The 21,736-nt window shown below is 42.4% G+C and overlaps 1 protein-coding gene across 2 annotated transcripts; it reads left to right on the top strand.

Moving 5' to 3' along the window:
* Positions 1-1,214: 1,214 nt before the first annotated feature.
* DHTKD1 (dehydrogenase E1 and transketolase domain containing 1) lies at positions 1,215-20,852 on the top strand. Of its 2 annotated transcripts, XM_085568635.1 has the most exons (18): positions 1,215-1,389; positions 3,039-3,194; positions 3,664-3,875; positions 5,098-5,232; positions 5,529-5,723; positions 6,687-6,956; positions 10,021-10,192; positions 11,691-11,889; positions 12,718-13,030; positions 14,087-14,171; positions 14,742-14,881; positions 15,253-15,403; positions 16,313-16,419; positions 16,698-16,862; positions 17,226-17,308; positions 18,871-19,040; positions 19,564-19,649; positions 20,098-20,852. In XM_085568635.1, exons 1-18 carry the CDS (start codon positions 1,230-1,232, stop codon positions 20,197-20,199), a joined length of 2,901 nt encoding a protein of 966 aa, XP_085424761.1. In that variant the 5' UTR covers positions 1,215-1,229; the 3' UTR covers positions 20,200-20,852. The 2 variants fall into 2 exon arrangements, with proteins under 2 accessions (XP_085424761.1, XP_021386731.4); XM_021531056.4 differs by lacking the exon at positions 5,098-5,232.
* Positions 20,853-21,736: the final 884 nt, after the last annotated feature.

The raw sequence follows: 21,736 nt of genomic DNA, 5'->3' as shown, positions 1-21,736 counted from the left end.
TGATTTGGACAAAAAAAATACTCTTTGATTTCCTCATGGTGGAGGCTACAGGAGCATAACCAAGCCTAAGGACAGGAAACCTGCCAGTACCCCAGACCTGCATTCACACAAAGTTTACAGGATCACAGAAAAGTTGAGATTGGAAGGGACATTGAAAGATCATCTTATGCCGCCCTCTGCCACAGGCAGGAACACTTCTCATTATTCCAGACTGATCAGAGCTCCATCCAACCTGTCCTTGGACACATCCACAGGTAGGGCATCTACAACTTCCCTGTGCAACCTGTTCTGGTACCTTACCCTGCTCACAGCAAAGAACATCCTCCTAATACCTAATCTAAACCTACACTCTCCTGGTTTGAAGCCATTCCACCTTATCCTCTCACTACATGTTCTTCTAAAAAATCCATCTCCATCTTTTCTTGCAGACTCCCTTCAGGTACTAGAAGGCTGTAATTAAGTCACAAGGAAACCTTCTCTTCTGCAGGCTGAACAATCCCAATTCTCTCAGCCTTTCCTCATAGGAATGGTGCCCCACCTCTCTAATCATCTTGGTGGCCTCCTCTGGATTTGCTCCAACAGGGCCATGTCCCTGCTGTGCTGAGGACCCCAGAGCTGGATGCAGCGCTGCAGGTGGGGTCTCACCAGTGTAAGAGCTGGAAGGGATCTCTGGAGATCATCCAGTCCAACCCCCCTGCCAAGGCAGGGTTACCTGGAGCAGGTGACACAGGAACACATCCAGGTGGGTTGTGAATGTCTGCACAGAGGGAGACTCCACATCCCTGAGCAGGCTGTCCCAGTGCTCTGCCACTCTCAATGAAAACTTCTTCATGTTAAGGTGGACTTCTTGGGTTTTATTTTACTGCCATTGTTCCTAGTCCTGTTGCTGGGCACTACTGAAAAGAGTCTGGCACCAAATTCTTGGCACCCACCTTTGAGACATTTATATGCATTCATGAAACGCCCTCTCAGTCTTCTCCAGACTAAACATGCCCAGCTCCCACAGTCTCTCCTCACAGGAGAGATGCTCCGGAGGCTCCGCTGGACCCTCTGCAGCAGCTCCTTGTCTCCCTTGTGCTGGGCACAGCACCCCAAAAGGCCTCGCTGGAGCCCAGGCCATCGTGTGCCGCTCGTTCCGCTCGGCAGGGCAGGAGCCGCCGGGCGCCCCCGCTGCGGGCGCCGCCCCCGGGGCCCGGGGCGGGTCGGGGCGCGGCGGGGGCAGCGCGGCCATGGCCATGGCGGGCGCGGCGGGGGCTCGGGCCGTGCGCTGCGCGCTCTGCCGGGCCGGCCCGAGCCGCTGGTACCGCACCGAGCGCGGCGTCTACGGCTACAGACCGCGGCAGGCGGCGGCCGGGCGGGCGGAGGAGCCGCGCGGCGCCGGCGGAGCAGGTCGGACACCGCGGGGCCGCGCCGGGGCTGCCCCGAGCGGGGCCCGGGCGCTCTCAGGTGTTGCTTGTGTTGTTCCCGCGGGGCAGAGCGCGGAGCAGACCCGCTCCGAGAGCTCTGGGCTGTGCGTCCTGCGAGCCTGGGGTGCGTGGCCCCGCTCCACGGGCTGAAGCGGCTGTGAGAGCACCGGCTGCTGAAGTTTGCTCAGCGAGGGGCTCTCGGAGAGTTCTGCTGCTCGTAGAAGCACCTCTGCCTTTTATACCGTGGGGCTTGAACTAACCCAATTGAAGTGGTGAGACACTGAACGGCTTGTCCAGGGAGGCTGTGGATGCCCCAACCCTGACGGTGTTCAAAGCCAAATGGGATAAAACTTTGTGGGAGGTGTCCCTGCCCACGGCAGGGTGTTGGAACGGGATGATCTCTAAGGTCCCATCCAACCCCTTAACATTACAGGATTTCATTATTAAATACAGGTAACTCTCTCCTGTAGCAATCCTGTGTTGCTTTTAGCTCCATTTTACAGTACAGAAAGGTGATTTCAAGCAGTAAACTCTTCTAGATAGGAGTTTGGTGCTTACATTAACTTTACTCTGGTGACCCTGGTAGGATTTAAAGCCTTTGCCCAGAGCAGGAGTGAAATTAGTCTCATCCTGGACACTGAGACCCGTCACAAAGTAGCTTCCTTGTTAATGATTAACATATTTTTATGTAACATTTTAAAAATTGCATTTAAACGGCCTCCTTGCTGAGAGCATTGTGGGCACTGTTAGCCTCATGTCTGGGTTATGTCCCTGTGTTGTAGATCCCAGTAGAGAAAAGGGGCTGTTTTGAATGGGCTGACCAGTGTCAGAGAAATAAGCTTGTGCTATGGTCTGAGAATTTCATTGTTTTGGAAAACAAAAGCCTTCAGACTTGACTACTGTCAGTGCTACGTTTTTACCAGGATGAAAAACCCCTCCACATTATGAATGCTTTATAAGCTGGTTCATGACATTAATTTGTAGCAAGTTGTGCTTGCAGTATGTGTTATTGTTTGCAGTCTATCAGCCTGGTCTGTGTTTGTGCTCAGTAACATGTGTGTGACCTCTCAGCTGGTCAAATTCTACCCATGTCGATAATTTTTACCACATTTGGCTCTGCACATGCTCTTGGCTCCTGCAGACAGACTGGTTTTTTTGAAGTCATGGGACCTGAATTATTGTTAAGACCCAATCCTGTCATTCCAGCAAGGAACAAGGAAGCATAAGTGATAGGATTGAGTTGGCTTAGGAAATAAGACTATACACTGGTAATGTGCTGAGCTTGACTTGAACATACCTGTTTGTAGTGGTTTTGGTTTACAACAGTGCTACTGTTGTAAAGAGATTCAAAGCAAAATAAAGTAGCTTTCCATATGTTTACAGGAACCTAACCTATGCTGTGGGGGAAATCTAGAGTGTACTTTCTTGAAAATTGTATGGAGAAGCAGATTTAGCAGTTTGCTGATGGGAGCTGTTGTAGGGTAATAAGACAGAAATAACTGCATGGAAAAGCTCTCTTTCCAGCCAGAACCTTGATGGTTGCCAGCTGACAAAACATTCCTGTGTTGATGCTGTAAGTAGATTTAATCTGAGCACATGTGTGATGCTGTTCTGCTTTCTTTTTGGTTTTAGTTGACCATGCTCTTGTTCGTTTAATAACTGCCTATGCTGAACATGGCCACAAAGCTGCCAAAATAAACCCACTGTTTGCTGGCCGAGCTGTTATGAACATGGTACCTGAAATCCAAGAGCTGGCTGAAGTTCTTCAGGGTCCTCTTGTTACTACAGGTGAGTCCACAGCCTTATCGCAGCAAATTCTGTTAATGGGTGATTTGTTGAGGGGCTGTGGCCTCTGTGGAATAGTCAGATATTGAGAGGTGGCTCAATTAGTGATGAAAACTGTTGAACAGAACTTCAGCATAGTCTGTTGCAGAAACCATAGTGCAGTGAGAGGCTGCCTTCTAGCATCTTCGGAAATCATGAAAATTTATGCTTGTTCTTACAGCTACTGAGGTTAAACATTAATTTATTGTGTTACTGTACTATTCTATGATTTACCACAATACTTAATGCTGTAGTGAAGGTTTGAAAGTACAGTGGCAGAAGTAAAGATTTGTCTTTTCTTGTCTCTCTTAGAGCCTTGCTGCAGCCTTAAACAAAGGAGGGTGGTCTTTCTCATTGCTTTATTTTCTCCAAAACAGGCCTTAGTGCTTCCTCTCCTCCCCCAAAGTGACTAATAACATTTATTTCCCACCAGGACTTATAAACATGGGAAAAGAGGAGGCTTCTGTAAAGGATGTGATGGCTTATCTTGACCATATATACTGCGGGCATATTTCCATAGAAACAAGCCAGCTTCCAACTTTGGAGGAGAGAGAATGGTTTGCTAAAAGGTTTGAAGAGCTAAAGCAAGAAGCATTTACACCTGAAGAGAAAAAGCACTTGTGCAAACTGATGCTAGAGTCCCAGGTACTTTGTTCCCTGTTACTGGATTGTAATAGTCGTGGAATCTGTCATGGATCCTTTACTATTCTGGACATGATTAATGCAGAAAAAGAACAATCACTGTCCTGAAAGGCTTTGACAGTGTGCAGGAGGAAGAAGTACAAGGTTTTGCCTGAAGCAGTGCGAGACAGGAATCTCGTTGGAGTTTGTTGCTGAATTAATTTACCAGCCATTACTGAAATAATGATGCTGTAAACCCATGAATAATCAGTCTTCAAAAGTAAGGTACTCTTAGATTAATGATCTGACAGCTCATATTAAATGTTACTAATGGGACCATTAGTTACATTAGGTTGAGCAGAGCTCTGTGAAATCTTGTGCTCTGGCTTAGTTATTCTGTATTTTCCTCTCACCATTACAGTTGTTTTACTGTCCTTAAAGTATGCTGTCACCCAAGGTTTTGGAAGAATAAATCAGAGTTGATGCAGACATCAACTAGATAGTTGATGCTATCATATAGCACTGGCACACATGGAGCTTTTCAGCAAGGAACCCTTGTTCAATGCCTTCTATAAGGAAGTAAAATATTTATGCACTTTTGAAATGTATAGGGAAAATTTATTCCAATATTTCTGTACTGTGAAAATTTTTAATTTTTTCCCCTTTTCTTCCCATGTTATCCAGAATGATTGAAAGGTAGAAGAGCAGGATCTGTGAAGGTTGGAAAGGTAGAAGAGCAGGATCTGTGAAAATGTCCCTGTTTCCAGTTTTCCAAGTGGAAGGAGTGTTAAATGTAACATTTACCAATGACTGAATGGAAGTATTTGGCCCACTTTGTATTTTTTGTAGCCTCTTTGGCAGTGAGAGGAATTTGATGGTGACACAGGAGGGTGAAATTGGGACCCTGATGTGCTCTACTTTAATTTCAGTATGACCAGAGCTATACTAAGAGTATATAATTTAACTGTGACAGAAAAAAAAATCTGCTTTTATATGTGATCACTTTTGTATACATTATTCCTTAGAATTGAATATTGCTCCACTAGCAGTTGGCTCAGATCTTTGTGTGTGGCTTAGTCTTCCCTTTTCAGTTATAGACTTCATTTAGTTTCTGTCTTTAGTTGCAAAAGCAAAAGAAATTTCCAGCAATTCCAGAACTTGGCCACTTATTAGAGCTTTTGAGGAGGTGAATGAAGTCAGAAGAAAATGAAGTTAATACAGATGCATTTATTTTTCTTCTCTCAAGCATTCTACCTGTGTAATAAGGACTATGCCTAATGTAAAGCAAAATGAAACACTGCTTTGCTACTGCTTTGTATCTCAAGTTCATTATGGTTTATACTGTAAAACAACACCATTCCTACATGTCCACCTAAAACAGGTAAACTACCAAGCAATTTGTTAATTAATCTGGTGTTAGGATTCTTGAAGCACCTTCCATGTGAGACAGAGGAAATTTAGTCCTCAATGCAACATTTTTCTGCTTAGAGCTGATTTTTTTTAGTCATCATAGCTTCTGGTCTCAGACTGTGTGGGTGGAGAGTGAGCTTAGACTTTCCAGGGGTATGTTTAGATTTGTATGCCTCAAGGGTATAAACATAAATTAAATTTCAATGTTATAAACAGAAAGTTGCTGCTTAAAATAGCCTAATATTCAAGTTGTCCTGTTTTTAACAGGAGTTTGATCACTTCTTGGCCACCAAGTTTGCCACAGTGAAGCGATACGGTGGTGAAGGAGCAGAGAGCATGATGGGCTTCTTCTACGAGCTGTTCAAGATGTGTGCGTACAGCGGGGTCACGGATATCATCATTGGAATGCCTCATCGGGGCAGGCTTAATCTGCTTGTGGGCTTACTTCAGCTTCCTCCTGAGGTAAATGTCTCAGTTTGAAAAGACAGCTGTCTGCTAAGGAAAGCAGCAGCCTCTCCTGAAATGAAAAATGTAAATCCTCTCCCTCTGAATTATTATAATTTTGAAATTAAGGGACTCTCTGGCAAAGATATGGGAGTAAGAATAACAGTTCTTTTATTAGAAAAATTCAAAATAAACAATGAAGTAATACAAAACAAAGGCACTGACAGAGTCAGAATACAACCTGACCCCCTGTGGGTCAGGGAGGTGGCAGCAGTCCCATTCCATGGTAGCTGCAGCCCTCCTGCAGTGCCAGCTATGGTTCTGGTGGAGCAGGGATCCTGTAACAAGGGTGGAGTTTTCCCCTGAAGCTCCAGGGGTGGTGTAGATGGGCCTGGGCTCCCTCTGGGAATGCAGTGGAAAAGAAAGTTGCTCTTCTGGGAGTCCAGTGGGAAAAGGCTGCTTCTGGTGTTCCAAAAGTCAGATTCTATCCAGGTAGGAATGGTTGGCTCCTCCCCCTGGGCAGAGCATCTCCCAGTGGGATGATGGAATTTTATCATCCCTGCAGGGACACTCACTGGCCCATTAAGAGAAAATATCTCCCCAGATAACAGAAAATAACTGCCCCACCTCTAACAAATGGCAACAGAATACACACCCCCAAATACATCTTACAACCTAAGACAGCAAGAAATTTGTAACCTCACAGGCAGTTGCTTGGTTTATTTGCAGTAAAAGAAACCCCCAGAAGTTTGCCATGTTGTAAATGTTGGAGCAATAAAATGTTACCTGTGTGAGAGTGTTCTCCCTTCCTATCAACACTTCAGTGAACTGTCTGCAGGAGACTCTTAAAAGAACTCTAATGAAGGGTTATATGTGCTGCAACTTAGAAGCATCCTTGCAATTTCAGGAGTAGGAGAGTGTTTTTCTTTCAACCTGTCAGTGAATTAGAAAAGGGTTTTAACCAAATCTGTTTCCCTGCAGCTCATGTTCCGCAAAATGCGTGGTTTGAGTGAGTTTCCAGAGAACTCAGCAGCCATTGGGGACGTTCTTTCCCACCTGACATCTTCTGTAGATCTGGACTTTGGCTCCCACAGACCTGTGCATGTCACCTTGCTCCCCAACCCCTCACACTTAGAAGCCATCAACCCAGTGGCTGTGGGCAAGACACGAGCCAGGCAACAGACTCTGCTCGATGGTGATTACTCCCCAGAGAGTTCTGCACAGCCTGGGGACAAAGTTATTTGCCTGCAGGTATTTTGCACATATTGTCATTTATATTTGTAAGACTTGCTGGACTAGAATGTGAACAGGAGTGTACATAGAAATATCAAACAAAACTGAGTTAATGTATGATGTCAAGAGCTGGGATCTTCTTTATGGGGGAAGAGGGGGGCAAGGAAGATCAACCAGGTGACGTTTGTGATTATGCTGGTGTTTAAATAATTGCACTTCTAAGATTTATGAATACTGATTCTGATGCCTCCCTTTATTTTAATAATATTCTGCACTGAAAGCCATATGTGCCTTTCCTCACTTTTGCATTTAAACTGCCATGGGAAACCTTTCAAATTAATGGGTTTGGAGAAGAACTGTCAACAAGGCTGCAAAATATTAAGGAGAGTTTAGAATTTTGTCATTTTGTCATGGTACTGTTGAAGACTCTACTGGAATTCGTTTTTACTCCTTGACTGACTTGTATAGCTGTAGAAGCAATCCTAAATAGTTCCTTGATAAATTTTCTTCTCTTGCATTTACTTCAACTTGGAAAAACAAGTGAATTGAACTCTTAACATTTTAAAGCCAAGGTTAAAAACAAGTTGGGCAAAAATGTTCTGTAAAGTGTAACAAACAAAATGGAGAAAGTTACTTGTAGGAGTGAAAACATATTTCAGATTAAAACAATGTTTTGCTTTCTTTTGGAAGGGTGGGATATTGTGAAAAAGCATGAGACATGAGAATACAAAATATTCTGGGCAAGTTGGAGTTCTTAGTTTCTTATTTTTAAAAAAGTCTTCAGAGCTTGCTAGTGAAACCAGCTTTTGCTTCCCAATGTGACTCTCTCTTTCAGTGCAGGTATTTTTAGTTTGAGAAGATACTGTTCTTTCTTTCTCATAACGGTAGATCTTCACTATGTAGTAATGAAAGTACTATGACTCTTTAAAGAACAGTTCTTCAGGATAAATGGACCCTCCCTATCCTAGAAAAATTTCACTTCTTAGGATTTGTAGGGGTGAATGATAGGGAGGATTTCATAGTGGAGAAGAGATGCATTCGTTTCTGTGCTAAACTCGTCCATGTTAGTAAACTGATTCAAAGTATTCCTAAAAGGAAGAAAGTGTATCATCATTACTTGTGACTGTGTCTTTAAAATGTGCACAAGTGAGATGGAAAACAGGCGAATATTTGGTTGTAACTGTTAACTGCTCTCATTCAGCTAATTGAGAAGAGAGATTAAAGCAGGCACCTTGTGTTTTAGAATCTTGGTTTGGGAGTTTGGCTTTGAACTGTCTGTTTTTATAGTGCTTTCTCTTGAGAAGAGAGTGTAGACACTCTGGGTTTATATTGTCATTTTTTCTCTTCTTCCACAAACCTCAGTACCAGAGTTTGAGGGGAGAATGAGTAAAGATCAGTTAAGGTGCCATTGTCAGTGGTGAGCTTCATTGTCCAGGGTCTGAAGGTCTTCTCTTCTGGAACTTCAGTGTGCTCAGAACTTATACGGATTATAAAACTCTTCTTGGTTGACTACCAAGATGGACATCTCTGCAGTATTTAATTGTCCATTTCTTCTGGAGAGTGGTTTATTTTTCACCTCCTCACATACCTTAACTCTATTTCCTGATTTGAAATGAAATCTGGTAGTAAGATCTCCCAGAAATAAATTCCACCCTCAGGGTCACTGTTTGGTGAATTAAACTTGATGATGACTTTGCTTTTAGCTTTTTGCTAATGCAGCCCAGAGAAAAATGTGCCCTAGCAAAAACTGTTTCCATCTTTTTGGTAGAATGAGTAAAATCCTGCCTGGATCACAGGAATTGAATCCTCTGGGGTTTGAGATGCATATGAAAAGTCTTGTGTAGTTGGATAGTCACTGTCCTTAGGCTTTAATGCTTTGGCAAATGCTAAAGGCTATGAGTTTTCTCAGATGTTTTAGGGTCTTCACTCAAGACCCTAGGGTCTTCACTCAAGACTACATATCTCAATGACAGATATTGAGATATGTAGTCTTCTTAGGCAGCAGAAGAAACCAGGAGGGAAAGGTGAAAACCCAGCACTTCAGGAACAAGTGTAGTATGGTAAGGGATAGAGTGGGTATGCTGGCTTGTCTGTCTTGCAGTATTTACCTTTGTTTTGCTGTGATACCTCTTAAAAATCTGTACTGGAATGGTATAAGACCCAGAGCTGCTGTTTCACTGGTTGATTGAACCTCTGTTATTTATCTTGGTGTACTTGCAGATGTCTTTTAAGGCTTGAAACCACTATTCCATAGCTAGAAAGCAGAACTGTCATCTGGTTTCAATAAGGAAGTACATCAATCTTCATAGTGACTTTAATTTGCAAATGATTGAGTCTGCATTCTGAGGAAACTGTCATTATATTCATCAATGGAGAGCTGTCTCCAATTTCAAAATATTGAGATGCTAGATGATACTCACTCCAGTACTTCTAGCATTTGTTTGAAACCTGGGTTGGCTATCACACTATTCTCCCTTCCCCTTCTGAACTATTTTTTTTATTTGCAGCATTTATTTGCTATTGCTATTTCAAAATGCAACTAAGAACTTAGCGTTTCTTTTTCCTTCTGAAAGTTTTTCTTTGAGTGCTTACATTCAGTCCATTTTTCTCCTGTTTTTCTGTTCTTGTGTGTTTGGTAAGGTGGAAATGGGCATAAGTCCCAGCTCACCAACATTCAACTTGAGCAAGGGTGTAGTGAATGTTGTGGTGAGTGGCTCCTTTTGTTCAGGGGTCAGTGGTTTGCCTCTGACTGCTCCAGCTTTGCCATAGCCAGGAAGCTTGCAGTCACCTGGACACTGGTTGGGTCAGTTTTAAGAGATTATAGTTCAGTTCCAGGTAGGGGTTACAGCAGGCATTCATGTACATATGTTGGCTGCCATGACCTTGTGTTAGTGATAAGGCTACATAAACTCTCAAGTCATGGAAGCAGTATTCTGAGAGGGATTAAGAAGTGGGTCCAGCTGGAACTGTGTCTTTTCCATGTACCCAGTTTAGGAGGTCTTACTTAATGGGTTATAGTTTTGATTTTGCTGTTCCTCCAGTGTTTCCTAATGAGACTTTTCCATCTTCTTCCCTGATGTAGGTTCATGGTGATGCTGCTTTCTCTGGGCAAGGGATTGTTCCTGAAACACTGACCCTCTCTAATCTACCACATTTCAGAGTTGGTGGGAGCATCCATTTGATTGTTAATAACCAGCTGGGCTATACCACTCCTCCAGAGCGAGGAAGGTCATCTCTGTACTGCAGTGACATTGGTAGGTAGGGTTGAATCACAAGGAAGATTGCCTGTTTTGCCAGAAAGGATTTTTAACTGCAGTGTAAGCTGTGCAATGCACTTTTTATAGCAACTGCCTGTCAGCTCTAGGGAGAGATTATTGTAACTCCAGTTTCATGGTAGAGTAGGAATTAAAATTATTATTATTATTATTCCCTCCTACTAGCAACAATTCAGATGCTAAAAATATGCCCTCTCCTATCTGCTTTATTGCAAAGACTAAATATCAAAGGAAAATCTTGTCACATTTTTACAGGATGTGATAAAATAATTGCAAGATTTCTGTGAAGTCTTTATAACTCAGTTTCTGTCATATTATTGACAGCTTTTAAAAAGGTATTGCAATGGAGTATATAACAGATCTGTTCTAAATATATCTTGTTAAATTTCATAAAAATAATGTCTGTATTTTCTGAGCAAGATTTTTATGTCAGATACTCCTCCATTTTTTCTGTTTTGTTTGTTGTCATGTGAGCCTGTTGAGCTTTCAATTTAAAGATGAAGCTCAAGACCTTTCTATGCCTGAACTAGAAGCTTTGTTTTGGACTGATCTTTCTTAGTGATAAACAGATGTATTACCAGTAAGATCAGAGACATTGCAGTTAGTTATCTTGTATATGTCTCCTATAAATAAAAATATATTCTTATGTGCTTTTGACCTAACATCAAGTGTTTGTCGTATGGTTTCATCAAACCAAACAAGTAGATTCATTAAATCTGGTAAAGTAGATAGCATATGTTATTACTGTTTCCCCTGGTCTGGTTTTATGTTATGGATTGTTTTTGTTTGGGTTTGTTTCTTGCTTCCACCCTTAGTTTTCCTTTCTTCTTACCTGTCAGTGAGGAGGGGCTGTTATGTAGTTGAGCTTTAGTATTTTCTTTGGGAGGAAAACTTGACATGAGCCAGGAATTAATTTCCAGAATTTGGACAGATAAAGTACAAAAGGAGCTTGCAGCCAAATTGTCTGAGAGGGTCTTAAGATACTGAAATTTTTCAGTGTTCTTTTTAATAAAAAGATTTTTCTGCCTGGAGAAGCAGTGGACAGAATGATACTCCCTACTAATAAGGGAGAAAGTTGCTTTTGGCTTGTATGAATTCACAGTAGTGATAGCTTAGGATAAGAAGGAAATAAAACAATTTCTGTTTGAAATAGAAGCAATCGAGTAGTTCTCTCCCAGTTCCTGTACACTACCAGATTAATATGATGCAGGAACTGTGTATAGAAAGTCCTCTGGGAAGAAAATTCTTGTAAAGAAGTTGTGCTCAAACTGACAAATACAACAGGCTAATTGCATGTTCTCCCAGGCAAGTCTGCTCTCCTTACCCCAACTCTCATCACAAAGAACATATTTTTTGATTTGTTTTTATTATAGTTACTTCACATGGGCTGTCTGTAGTTTCAGCAGAGCATGTGTGTGTCTGCTTTCTTTGGAAGGGGTTGGCTGTGATTGCTGTTGTGTTTTGAATCCCTGGGCAGGTAAAATCATTGGGTGTGCAGTTATCCATGTGAACGGGGATGATCCTGAGGAAGTTGTCCGTGCCACACGACTGGCTGTGGAGTACCAGCGCCAGTTCCGCAGGGATGTCATTGTGGACTTGCTGTGCTACAGGCAGTGGGGACACAATGAGCTTGATGAGCCCTTCTTCACCAACCCCAGCATGTACAAAATCATCAGGTAAGGGTTGCACAACCAAAATATATTTGCACCACCTCAAGTCTTGTTGCTGCAACAGAAGGCTCTGTGCGAGATCCTTTGACATATCCACAGGTCTTTATGTAAGGTGCAGCTGGGCTGTCAGCAGCCCTTGACTACAGTGTGAGTCTGATAATAAGATGTTAATGAACAATCATTACTATTGGCTCTTGAATGTGTGGCTTGGTGCTTTTGGAGGTCAATCTTGGACATATATCTTGGATTTCAAATTTGTGACCACTGGTAATCAGAGGGTAAATTGCCTTCTGTGTGCCAAGGGGAAGTGTGCATGCTGTGGGAGAATGGGCAGGAAGCCATTGTGATGCTTGTCTTGTCTTTGTCTGGTCCTGCTGCTTCTACTGGGGACTCATCTTTATCAGCATTTAAATTTATTCAGATTCCATCCTTATCCCCACACAAAAATTCAGTTACCAGTAAATTCTGGTATTTTAGGTGAAGAGTTTGAATGGTTGCCTTGATTCTCTTCAATGCAGAAATACTACTGTGAATCTCTCTGAAGAAAATATGCATGGTAGCACAGAGGGGGTTTTGATTTGTTTTTACCTGTAACTGCCAACTACAGCGCTTTCACTTTTTTAATAAATAACTGTAAAACACATCTCTAAGAGACCTGTTATCTCTTTGAAAATGCCAGGAAATTGAACTTCATGCAAATAAGTATAATGCACCAGGACACCACTTATATGAGTTTTCCATGGTACATGAGTGTAGTAAGGTGGTGTTTCCTTGTTCTCCTGTGACACTGCTTTTAGGCTTAATATCTCTGTTGTTTGGTTCCCTCCCTGGCAGATCCCGTAAGAGTATCCCGGACACGTACGCAGAGCACCTCACAGCTGCTGGGCTCATGGCTGAGGCTGAAGTGTCTGAGATAAAGACCACGTGCTATTCCAAGCTGAACGACCACCTTGCCAACATGACTTCATACAGCCCACCCCCTACCAACCTGCAGGCTCACTGGAAAGGCCTCGTGGAGCCTTCTGCCAAAATCACCACCTGGGACACGGGGATGCCTGTGCCGCTCCTGCAGTTCATTGGAGCCAAGTCTGTGCAGGTGCCCGAAGAGCTCCAGATGCACAGCCATCTCCTGAAGACCTATGCTCAGGTGAGTAGAGCATCATGATCCCATGGCTCAAACCTCTTACAGGAAAAAGTCTAAACACAGCAGGGTTGCCAGTTAGAGAATAGCAAGGTATTATCTAGGAAAAACAGCTCACTCTGTTTCAAGGCTGAGATTATGCCATTTTTTCTCCAGTTTTGAAGAAATATTTCTTTCCCCACGTCTGACCATGTACTTTAGTTTGTTATTTCAACAATATTTTATTGCAATGAAGAAAAAGCTTATAGAAAATACAGTTTATTTGTCTTACAAATAGAAACTATTATGATAAGTTACAAACATTTATATAGTTGGTGATTAGTTAGAATGAGTACTTTGTAAAGGAATAATTCAGGAACCTGGCAATAGTGTACACAGTTTCTAAAGCCAGTAGTGAGTGTTTTATAACTTATATGTATAAACACTACACAACATGTGGCCTAGTTTGACAGTCTGGGCTTGATAGCTCCTAAGTTGGTGTTTGGTTTGGATCAGTTTGGGGTTTGTGAATGTTTCCCTTTGATGGATAATGAGTGTGTGCAGGTGTCTGCTTGGCAGCCAGGAGAGGCTGTGAGTTGAGTATTTCAAAAGACTGATGTTTTTGTCTTCTCAGCCCAAGGCAGGAACTCCACAGCTCAGTTTGATCATTTGTCTGCAGTTCTGCAGGCCAGAACAGGGAAGAGTTCTGGAGACTGAAATGCTTACACCTGGTATCTTTCATCACTGCTAACCAGACAGACCAGAAGTCTGTCAAGACTACACTCTGTGCTGTGCTAAGATTTTAAATATTTTCTGACTAGGATTACTTCATCAGTCCATAGTTTGTTGACTGGGAGGTGAATACATGGGTGACCTGTGGTTCTGTGGTCCTCAGGCAACCTTCCTTAGGATGTGCTGAAATAAGGCTCTCTATTCTGATGCAGCCTAAGCTGGCTGCAGGAATATAGCATTTCCCTCTGTAGTGTGTTGCTTTTTTTTCTAGCTTCTAATATTAGTCTGTGCCACCAAAAAAGCTACAGATGGAAAAAGACAAAATTTTTTTCTTCTTCTTTATTTGCTTAGTCAAGAGTTCAAAAAATGGAGGAAGGAAAAAAGCTGGACTGGGCAACAGCTGAAACTTTAGCATTTGGTTCTCTGCTGAGCCAAGGTAAGAGGCAACTAGACAGCAGACAGTAAAATATTTTTGCTTTAGTGTCAATAAAGGATAACATTAGGTTTTTTAGTGTTTCTAAGTAAAAAGATTGCTATGATTTAGACATTTGACAATTTGCATGGTCTAAGAGAAGGTAAATATGAATCCTATGTGTCACTAATATTTGTAGACTGAGTCTTAAATATATTCAAAGAATTGTAGTTCCCTCTCACTCCCCAAAAATATTTGTGCATAGAGCTGAGCACAAGCAGTGCAGCTGACATTATGCTACTATTTCTTCTCCTTCCTCTCTAGCCTGAATTCAAATCTCCATTTACATGTGATACAGAATGCACTTTTTTTTTGCAGTTTGCTTCAGTAAATTGAACCATTTTACCCAAAATAATGTCAGAGCATCTGTGTGCTTGACAGTTGGAGCTGTTGTTGGCTAAGAATTGCATCTCAGATTTGATGTTGCTGATGAGGGGAAATCCAAAAAGAGATATAACAAGAGATGAATTATGTCCTGCATATTTTCTTTTTACATAACTTGCTGATCTGGTGCTGTGTTTATTGCTTGGCAAGGGTTTCATATCAGGCTAAGTGGACAAGATGTTGGCAGAGGAACCTTCAGCCAACGACACGCGATGTTGGTTTGCCAGGAGACAGATGATACCTACATTCCTCTGAATCACATGTCCCCAGACCAGAAGGGTTTCCTAGAGGTAGGTTCTGTAATCCACAAGACCACCTTCTTCAAACTGTGCTGAAACAATACATTTTTTAAAGCTGCTGAGACATATGTAGGCCTAGTGTATGTTCTGGCAAACCCCAGATACAGGGACATAAAAACTGTCAGGGCATCCCTATTCTTTTTTGTTATAAATTACAGCTTTAACAAGGGGGTTTGCTTTTCCTTGAGAGATAAAATGTTATTCTTTTCTCCTCAGTGCCTTCATTCAAAAGCAAAAAATCAGTGCCTATCAATTGCCTTTAGGAGTGTGTGTTGTCAGCACTGTTTGCCTGGTTCCAGTGTTTCTTAACCCTTGTTTGTCTTCTTCCTCATCCACCCCTGCCAACAATTTCCTTTTGTTAGGTGAGTAACAGTCCCTTGTCTGAAGAAGCTGTGCTTGGTTTTGAATATGGAATGAGTATTGAGAACCCTAAGTTACTGCCGATTTGGGAAGCTCAATTTGGAGACTTCTTTAATGGAGCCCAGATAATATTTGACACTTTCATCTCTGGAGGTAAGTGTACAAGGAACTAATATATTTAAGAATTAATCATTGGTATTATGCAAATTTTTAGAGAATCCTTCCTCTTTCAAGTAAAATGGCATGTTATACAAAGAATTCTGTTTTCTCAGGGAGTACTATGAGCTTGCCTGTGAGGTCCAAAGACTTCTGTGCAGCTTTTCTCTGAAGACAGTACATATAAAATGAAAGAGTCCTTCACAGAGTTCCAGTCATTACAAAAGGACAGTTAATTATAGTAATGGCCTTTCTTCTCCAACGTGTATTTTACTGTGTGTGTATATGGTTGATAGCTTTATAGGCTGTACCTTTCCTTCATGAAGCATCTGAAAAACTCCTGAAACAATAGAGAAGGAAAATAGTGATTATTTAAAAGAAACAAACAAAAAACCCCACAAGACCTTACTAAGTTTGACTCTAACATGTTTTCTGAGTACTCAGCTATAAAACTTCTGTAGTCATAGGAGGAAATTCAGAGGCCCTTTATCTCACCCAAATTCTGGATTTGATTATAATCTCTTGTATAGTGCAGGAGGTTTGGTAGAGCTCAGAGGAATGAGCACTGCTGTGTTAGCCTGGATTGGCTCACAGGATGCTGCTGGGGTCACACCTGCAGAGATGAAGTTTTAAAATTTCACTGTGTCATGTGCTCCATGTGGAGACTTAAGTCTTCTGGGAGCCCAGAGCTACCTTATGATTTCAGAAAGTTCAGATCACCTTACATGTGTTATTTCACTGTAATGAACCTCAGACCAAAATGCCAGGAACATGTTTCAGGTATGTATTTAGTGATGTGGAAATTGGCTATTCTTTTTCCAGAGCAGTTTGTTCAAAGTAATGTGTTCTGTGGCTTTATGTTCTGTGGAAATCATCCTTTCCTTCCTCTTTGTTTTGTGTTTCTAGGTGAAGCTAAATGGCTTCTGCAGAGTGGGATAGTAATTCTTCTTCCCCATGGCTATGATGGTGCAGGCCCTGAGCACTCGTCCTGCAGGATGGAACGGTTCCTACAGGTACCCACCACACCTCCCAGAGTCACACATGCCCAGCACAGCCCTGGCAGTCAGTGCTCTGGGAGCTCGGCTGCAATGAGCTCCACAGAGGCAGTTCAGACACAATCTTTCCAGCTAAATGCTGAACCCATTTCTCTGAAGTTGTTCCTCTCTTGAATTTGGATATTTACTGATCTGTTCTTCTACAGGTCAGTATGCCTCATGTGCCTAGGTTCTTTCTTGCATATTAGTCCCACTGCTTGCTTTTGACAAGGTATTGCTGTGTTCCCCCTGTACAGATGTGTGACAGCTCAGAAGAGGGTGTTGATGGTGACCAGGTCAACATGTCAGTTGTGCATCCCACCACCCCAGCACAGTATTTCCACCTACTCCGGAGGCAAATGGTCCGAAACTTCAGGAAACCTCTCATTGTTGCTTCTCCCAAAGTGTTACTGAGGCTTCCAGTAAGCTGAGAAATGTCCTTCCTCTTCCTTTCTTTTATTTTTTTTCTCTTTATCCTCTTTTTTGTTCTCCTTTTTTTTTTTTTTTTTTTTTTCTCCTGTGTTCTGTGATTGCTGTTTTGGGGTCAAATCAGTGGAATTTTGCCAAGCTGGGTGGAGGTGAGCTAGAAGTAGGCTTCATTCCTGGTCTGATGGTGTTCTTGGGAAGCTTATCATCTCATTTTTCACTGGGAGTAGGAATATGAGGGAGAGGGAAGACTATTGTATATTTTGTACTTACCAAAACCCTGCCTCAGTATTCTTTCTGACTCTAGCCTAAGGGAAAAGCAGCAAGATTTGGTAACTTCCAACTCTTCCCCCATGTAGGCTGCTGTATCGAGTTTTGAAGAAATGGCCCCAGGGACCACATTCAAGCCTGTCATTGGTGACTTCTCAGTAGATCCTAAAAGGTAGCTCTATTTTCTTAGAGCAGAAACTCAAAAGAGATGTCTTGTCCCTTTCTCCTACCCAACAACTCACATTTGAGGTGATATGAAAGAGGTGACTTGAGGGGAAAATGTTTTATGGTAGGCAACTATGGTTAGTTCTACTTCCTCTCCTTTTCCTCTTTTGGTAGTTGTTGGTAGTTACCACACCTGTCTGCAAAACAGTGAAGTGTTCAGCCTGTCAGCCCTTGGCCTCACAGGGAGTTTGACTGTAGTAACCAACCTGATGGGACCTACTCTGCACCATGTCCATTAGCTGACAGTCACTGGAGCAGCTGTGACATGAATCATAGATTTGTTTAGCTTGGAAAAGATCATTAAGATCATAAAGTCCAATCTTAGCCCAGCACTGCCAAGTCTACCACTAAACCATGTCCCAGGTGTCACATCTAGACATTTAAATACCTCCAAGATGATGACTCCACCACTGCCCTGGGAGGCTTGAACCTTTCAGTGAAGAAATTTTTCCTGATGTCCAATCTAAACTTCCTCTGGTGCAACTTGAAGCTGTTTCCTCTTGTCCTATTGTGTGTTACCAGAGAGAAGAGACAAACTCCCACCTGGCTATGACCAGGGACTTGTAGAGAGTGACAAGGCACCTCCTGAGCCTCCTTTTCCCCAGGCTGAGGTCCCCCAGCTCCCTCAGCTGCTTCTCACAGACTTGTGCTCCAGACCCTTCACCAGCTTCGTTCCCTTCTCTGGCTGGGTTCCAGCTCCTCAGTGTCTTTCTTGTCATGAGTGGCCCAAAACTGAATCCAGAATTTCTGTTCTGGGGCTGGAATACCTGAGCTGATGAGGTGGGGCAATAATAAAGTGTGTGTACATCTCTCTACTTTCTGATGTTACAGTGAATTCTGTTCAGAATGACTAATTCAGCCTTAATATTTTTTCCCCTTATCTGCTGTTTGCCCTAGTAATACCCAGGTCTGAGCCTCCTTCCACTTCACATCTTGACCCCCAGTCAAAAGGCTGGAAGTACCTTTGCATCTTGGGTTTTTTAAGTGGGATGGTGAGGCACAAAGAGTGTAGTTTATCTCACTGCTTTTTCCAGTAAGATTAGGCAGGCAAGATCTCTGTGATTGCAGGAGGGTGTAGTGTCTCTCCAGCAGGTAGTCCTGCTTTGGCATGGCAGAGAATTGTCCTCTGGAGGGACTTCTCTTCTTCTGATTTATTTTCTACAGAGATGACTACCTTTGACTGGGTGTTTAATTTTTAATAGTCAGAGCTAAGAGAGATCAATCCCATTGTAAGGTAACTTTTCCAAAATTACTGAAGAAACAGGACCTCTGGCATACTGTCCCCAAAGATTAGTTTGCCAGCAGTTGGAGGGAAGGGAGGTCAAGAAAGAGAAAAGAGGGTCTAGGGAAGCAATTTCGCTTTATGAAGTTGTCTTTGAAGTTTGACTGGTTTTTTTTTGTTTTTGTTTTGTTTTTTGTGTTTTTTTTTTTGTTAGAAGTGTGAAGCTGTTCTGCATCAAGTTTCTGGAAAACACCAAACTTGGAAACTTTTTTTTTTTTTTTTTTTAGTGTCACCCAAGTGGTGCTGTGTTCTGGAAAGCATTACTATGCTCTGGTGAAGCAAAGAGAAACACTGGGAGAGAAGCAGCACAGCACAGCTATTCTGAGACTTGAAGAGCTTTGTCCTTTCCCCCTGGAAGCTCTGCAGCAAGAGTTGAGCAAGTACACCCATGCAAAAGGTCAGCCAAGCTTCTACCTTTGTGCTTCTAGTCTCTTTGAAGTATTGAACTAAATCTGTTGCCTACCTTTTAAGATGAAGAGCTGTAGTGGCTTTTTTCCTCTTTGCTCTCCCCCTCATACATCCAAGTGTTTCTGGAGTGGGATGTTTCAGAAATGTTTATCACTTGTGTTAAAAGAACTCTTTTCTCTGCTATTGTTAGCTTCCAAGAAGCAGCACTGAAAATCAGAGCAAACCATTTGAGATATTTTTTGCATTGGTCTTTACAGGCCAGTCCTTTTAGTAGCTTTTGAAAACAGCAGTAGAAAAGCAGAATATACACACAGTATACCCTAATGGTGGACATACTTTGGGTTTGAATTGAGTTCTGAGCTGCAAGGGAATTGAGTCTGGCATGCCTTCATTTCAAAGGTAGTGCCAAGACAAAAAAACTAGAGGTGCTACAAAAATAAAAAAACTGTTTTTCTTTCTCTGCTGAAAAGATAAATATGTATGTTTGTTATGTACCCTTATCCTTCCTTTAGTCTTCAAATGGAGTCAGGAAGAACCACAGAACATGGGTCCATGGTCCTTTGTGTCTCCACGGTTTGAAAAGCAGCTGGGGCTTAAGGTAAGAGGTCCCCAGGGTGTTTTAGTCTTTAAAATGAAGTTTGAAGTTCTCCTTGAATGCAAAAGTGCTTATGGTGCTTGACAAAAAAACTTATCCTGCTGCCTAAAGTATGTGTTCTAATTTCAGCTACTTCTGCTCTTTATAGCACCATTGGTGAAGAGCAGGACTGGAGCTTTATTTTACATGGTGTTCAGTCAAAGTAGACAGGATAATGAAAAATCTCAAGTAGGGAAGTAGGAGGAGAATACAAAGGTGCCATTTGCTCTGGCAGATCATGCACTATAAAGTCCTTGGAGCCATGGTCTTTGGGATATGGGGGATAACTTCCTGAATTACTTCCAGCTGGGGCTGCTGCCCTGTTATCTGACAGCAGATATCACTGTGGCATCAGGACCTTGAGATGTGATTCTGTCCTTCATTAATCATTTCCCTATGACTCAAATTTCAGCTGAATCTTGTGAGCAGACCTCCTCTACCAGCCCCAGCAGTCGGCATTGGAATCCTCCACAACAAGCAGCAGGAACATGTTCTGACACACACATTTATCTAAGTTTTCAATGAATGGACTGTTCCTGATGTCAGTCATGTTTAGTGCCTCCTCCTGTGAAGAACAAAAGCCAGATCCTTAAGACTCTTAGCTCTCCAAAATGGAAAAAAAAAAAAAAAAAAAGTGGAATAAGTTTGGTAGTGATGAAGCAATTTTTTCATGTTGGAGAATACCTAACAATGAGAAGCACCTGTTACTACTGATACTTCTTTTTCTCTTATACAATTTTCTAAAAAATGTCTTTATAAAGTTAAAAATCCAGTCTAGGGGACAGATTGATGACTGTGGAATACCTTATACCTTGCTGCTTATTTGCATTTGACAGTTTCCTGGGATAGTGCATGTCTCTTTCTACAGAAGTGTTAGTACTGCTTGATCAACTAAATGCTTCCCTATGCCTGGGAATGAGCCATTTCTATAGCAGAATGTTGTGGATTATCTATTTTTTCTTTTCTTGAGGGCCAGGAATGCAATCTGTTATGGTTATTGGTGCTCTTCTCAGTGTCTGAATTGTTAAAACAGGATTTCCATTGGGGGGGACCATGCAAGATGGCTCCTGAAGACTTCAGGCGCCGCTATTTTTCTCACCCAGAGGGTGAGAAATCCCAAGGGATGATTTCAGCACAGCTGTCATCTGAATAAAGGAAAGAAATCAGTCTTTGTTGAGTAACAAAGGATAAAGGACCAAAACACTGAGGTTAAATGGGAGACTAATGAAACCAAATGGAAGACAGGCATCCCAGGCTGACCCCAGTGCTGACTGCCCCACAGCAGCATTCCCTCCACCACAAGATTTCTCCCAGCATTTCTCCTTTCCTGGTTTCAGGGTGAAGTTGGCAACTCCTTGCTCTTCTCAGTTACCTGTGCAAGCTATGCTTAAGTAATCCAAACTCACTATGAGCCAGAGACATTTCTGAAAAGAAACAAGTGGGGTTTAACTGGACCCAGCACTTGTGGATGGAAAGTCATGGTAGGTGAGAAAAAGCAGATCACAGGCAGGGTGTGCATTCACTTGGGGAGACAGCTCCCAAAATCATCTCTGAAGCCTGCTTTAGTATTTCATCCTAGTTAATTGACACACTCATTCATTAACTCCATATGAACCAGACGTTATCTCCGTAACCTCTGTTCTTGTCGTGTTTCACATCGCTGCATTAGCACATCCATCACAGCAACATGAAGTCATGTTTCTCCCACTTTGCTCTAGCAAACTGCACAACCTCCTGCACATCCTGAACAGCTTTATCTAATCAAGGCACATTCTGCTTTAGATTTCTGCTGATAACTAGAAAAAGGAGGCTGAAGAGTAACGTTGCTTTGGCTGCAGCTGTAGCCAAGGAAGTTGTAGAGCACCAGCCTTGACTGCACATTGATGATTACATAAACCCACAGTTTTAGTGCACACAAGGGAAGAACAGAGCCCATGGTTTGAGTTTCACGTGGCCCAAACCTGACCTTGTTATGCACCATTTTCCCACAGGCTGTGCAGGGACCAACCAAATAAAGGATGCTCAAGTGTTCTGACCCTGTTTGATCCTCC

The sequence above is a fragment of the Lonchura striata genome, chromosome 1A (genome assembly GCF_050655825.1).
Source record: "Lonchura striata isolate lonStrDom1 chromosome 1A, ASM5065582v1, whole genome shotgun sequence".
NCBI classification, from domain to species: Eukaryota; Metazoa; Chordata; class Aves; order Passeriformes; family Estrildidae; genus Lonchura; species Lonchura striata.
The sequence above is the reverse complement of the archived record's forward strand: the minus strand, read 5'-3'. Positions and strand labels throughout refer to the sequence as shown.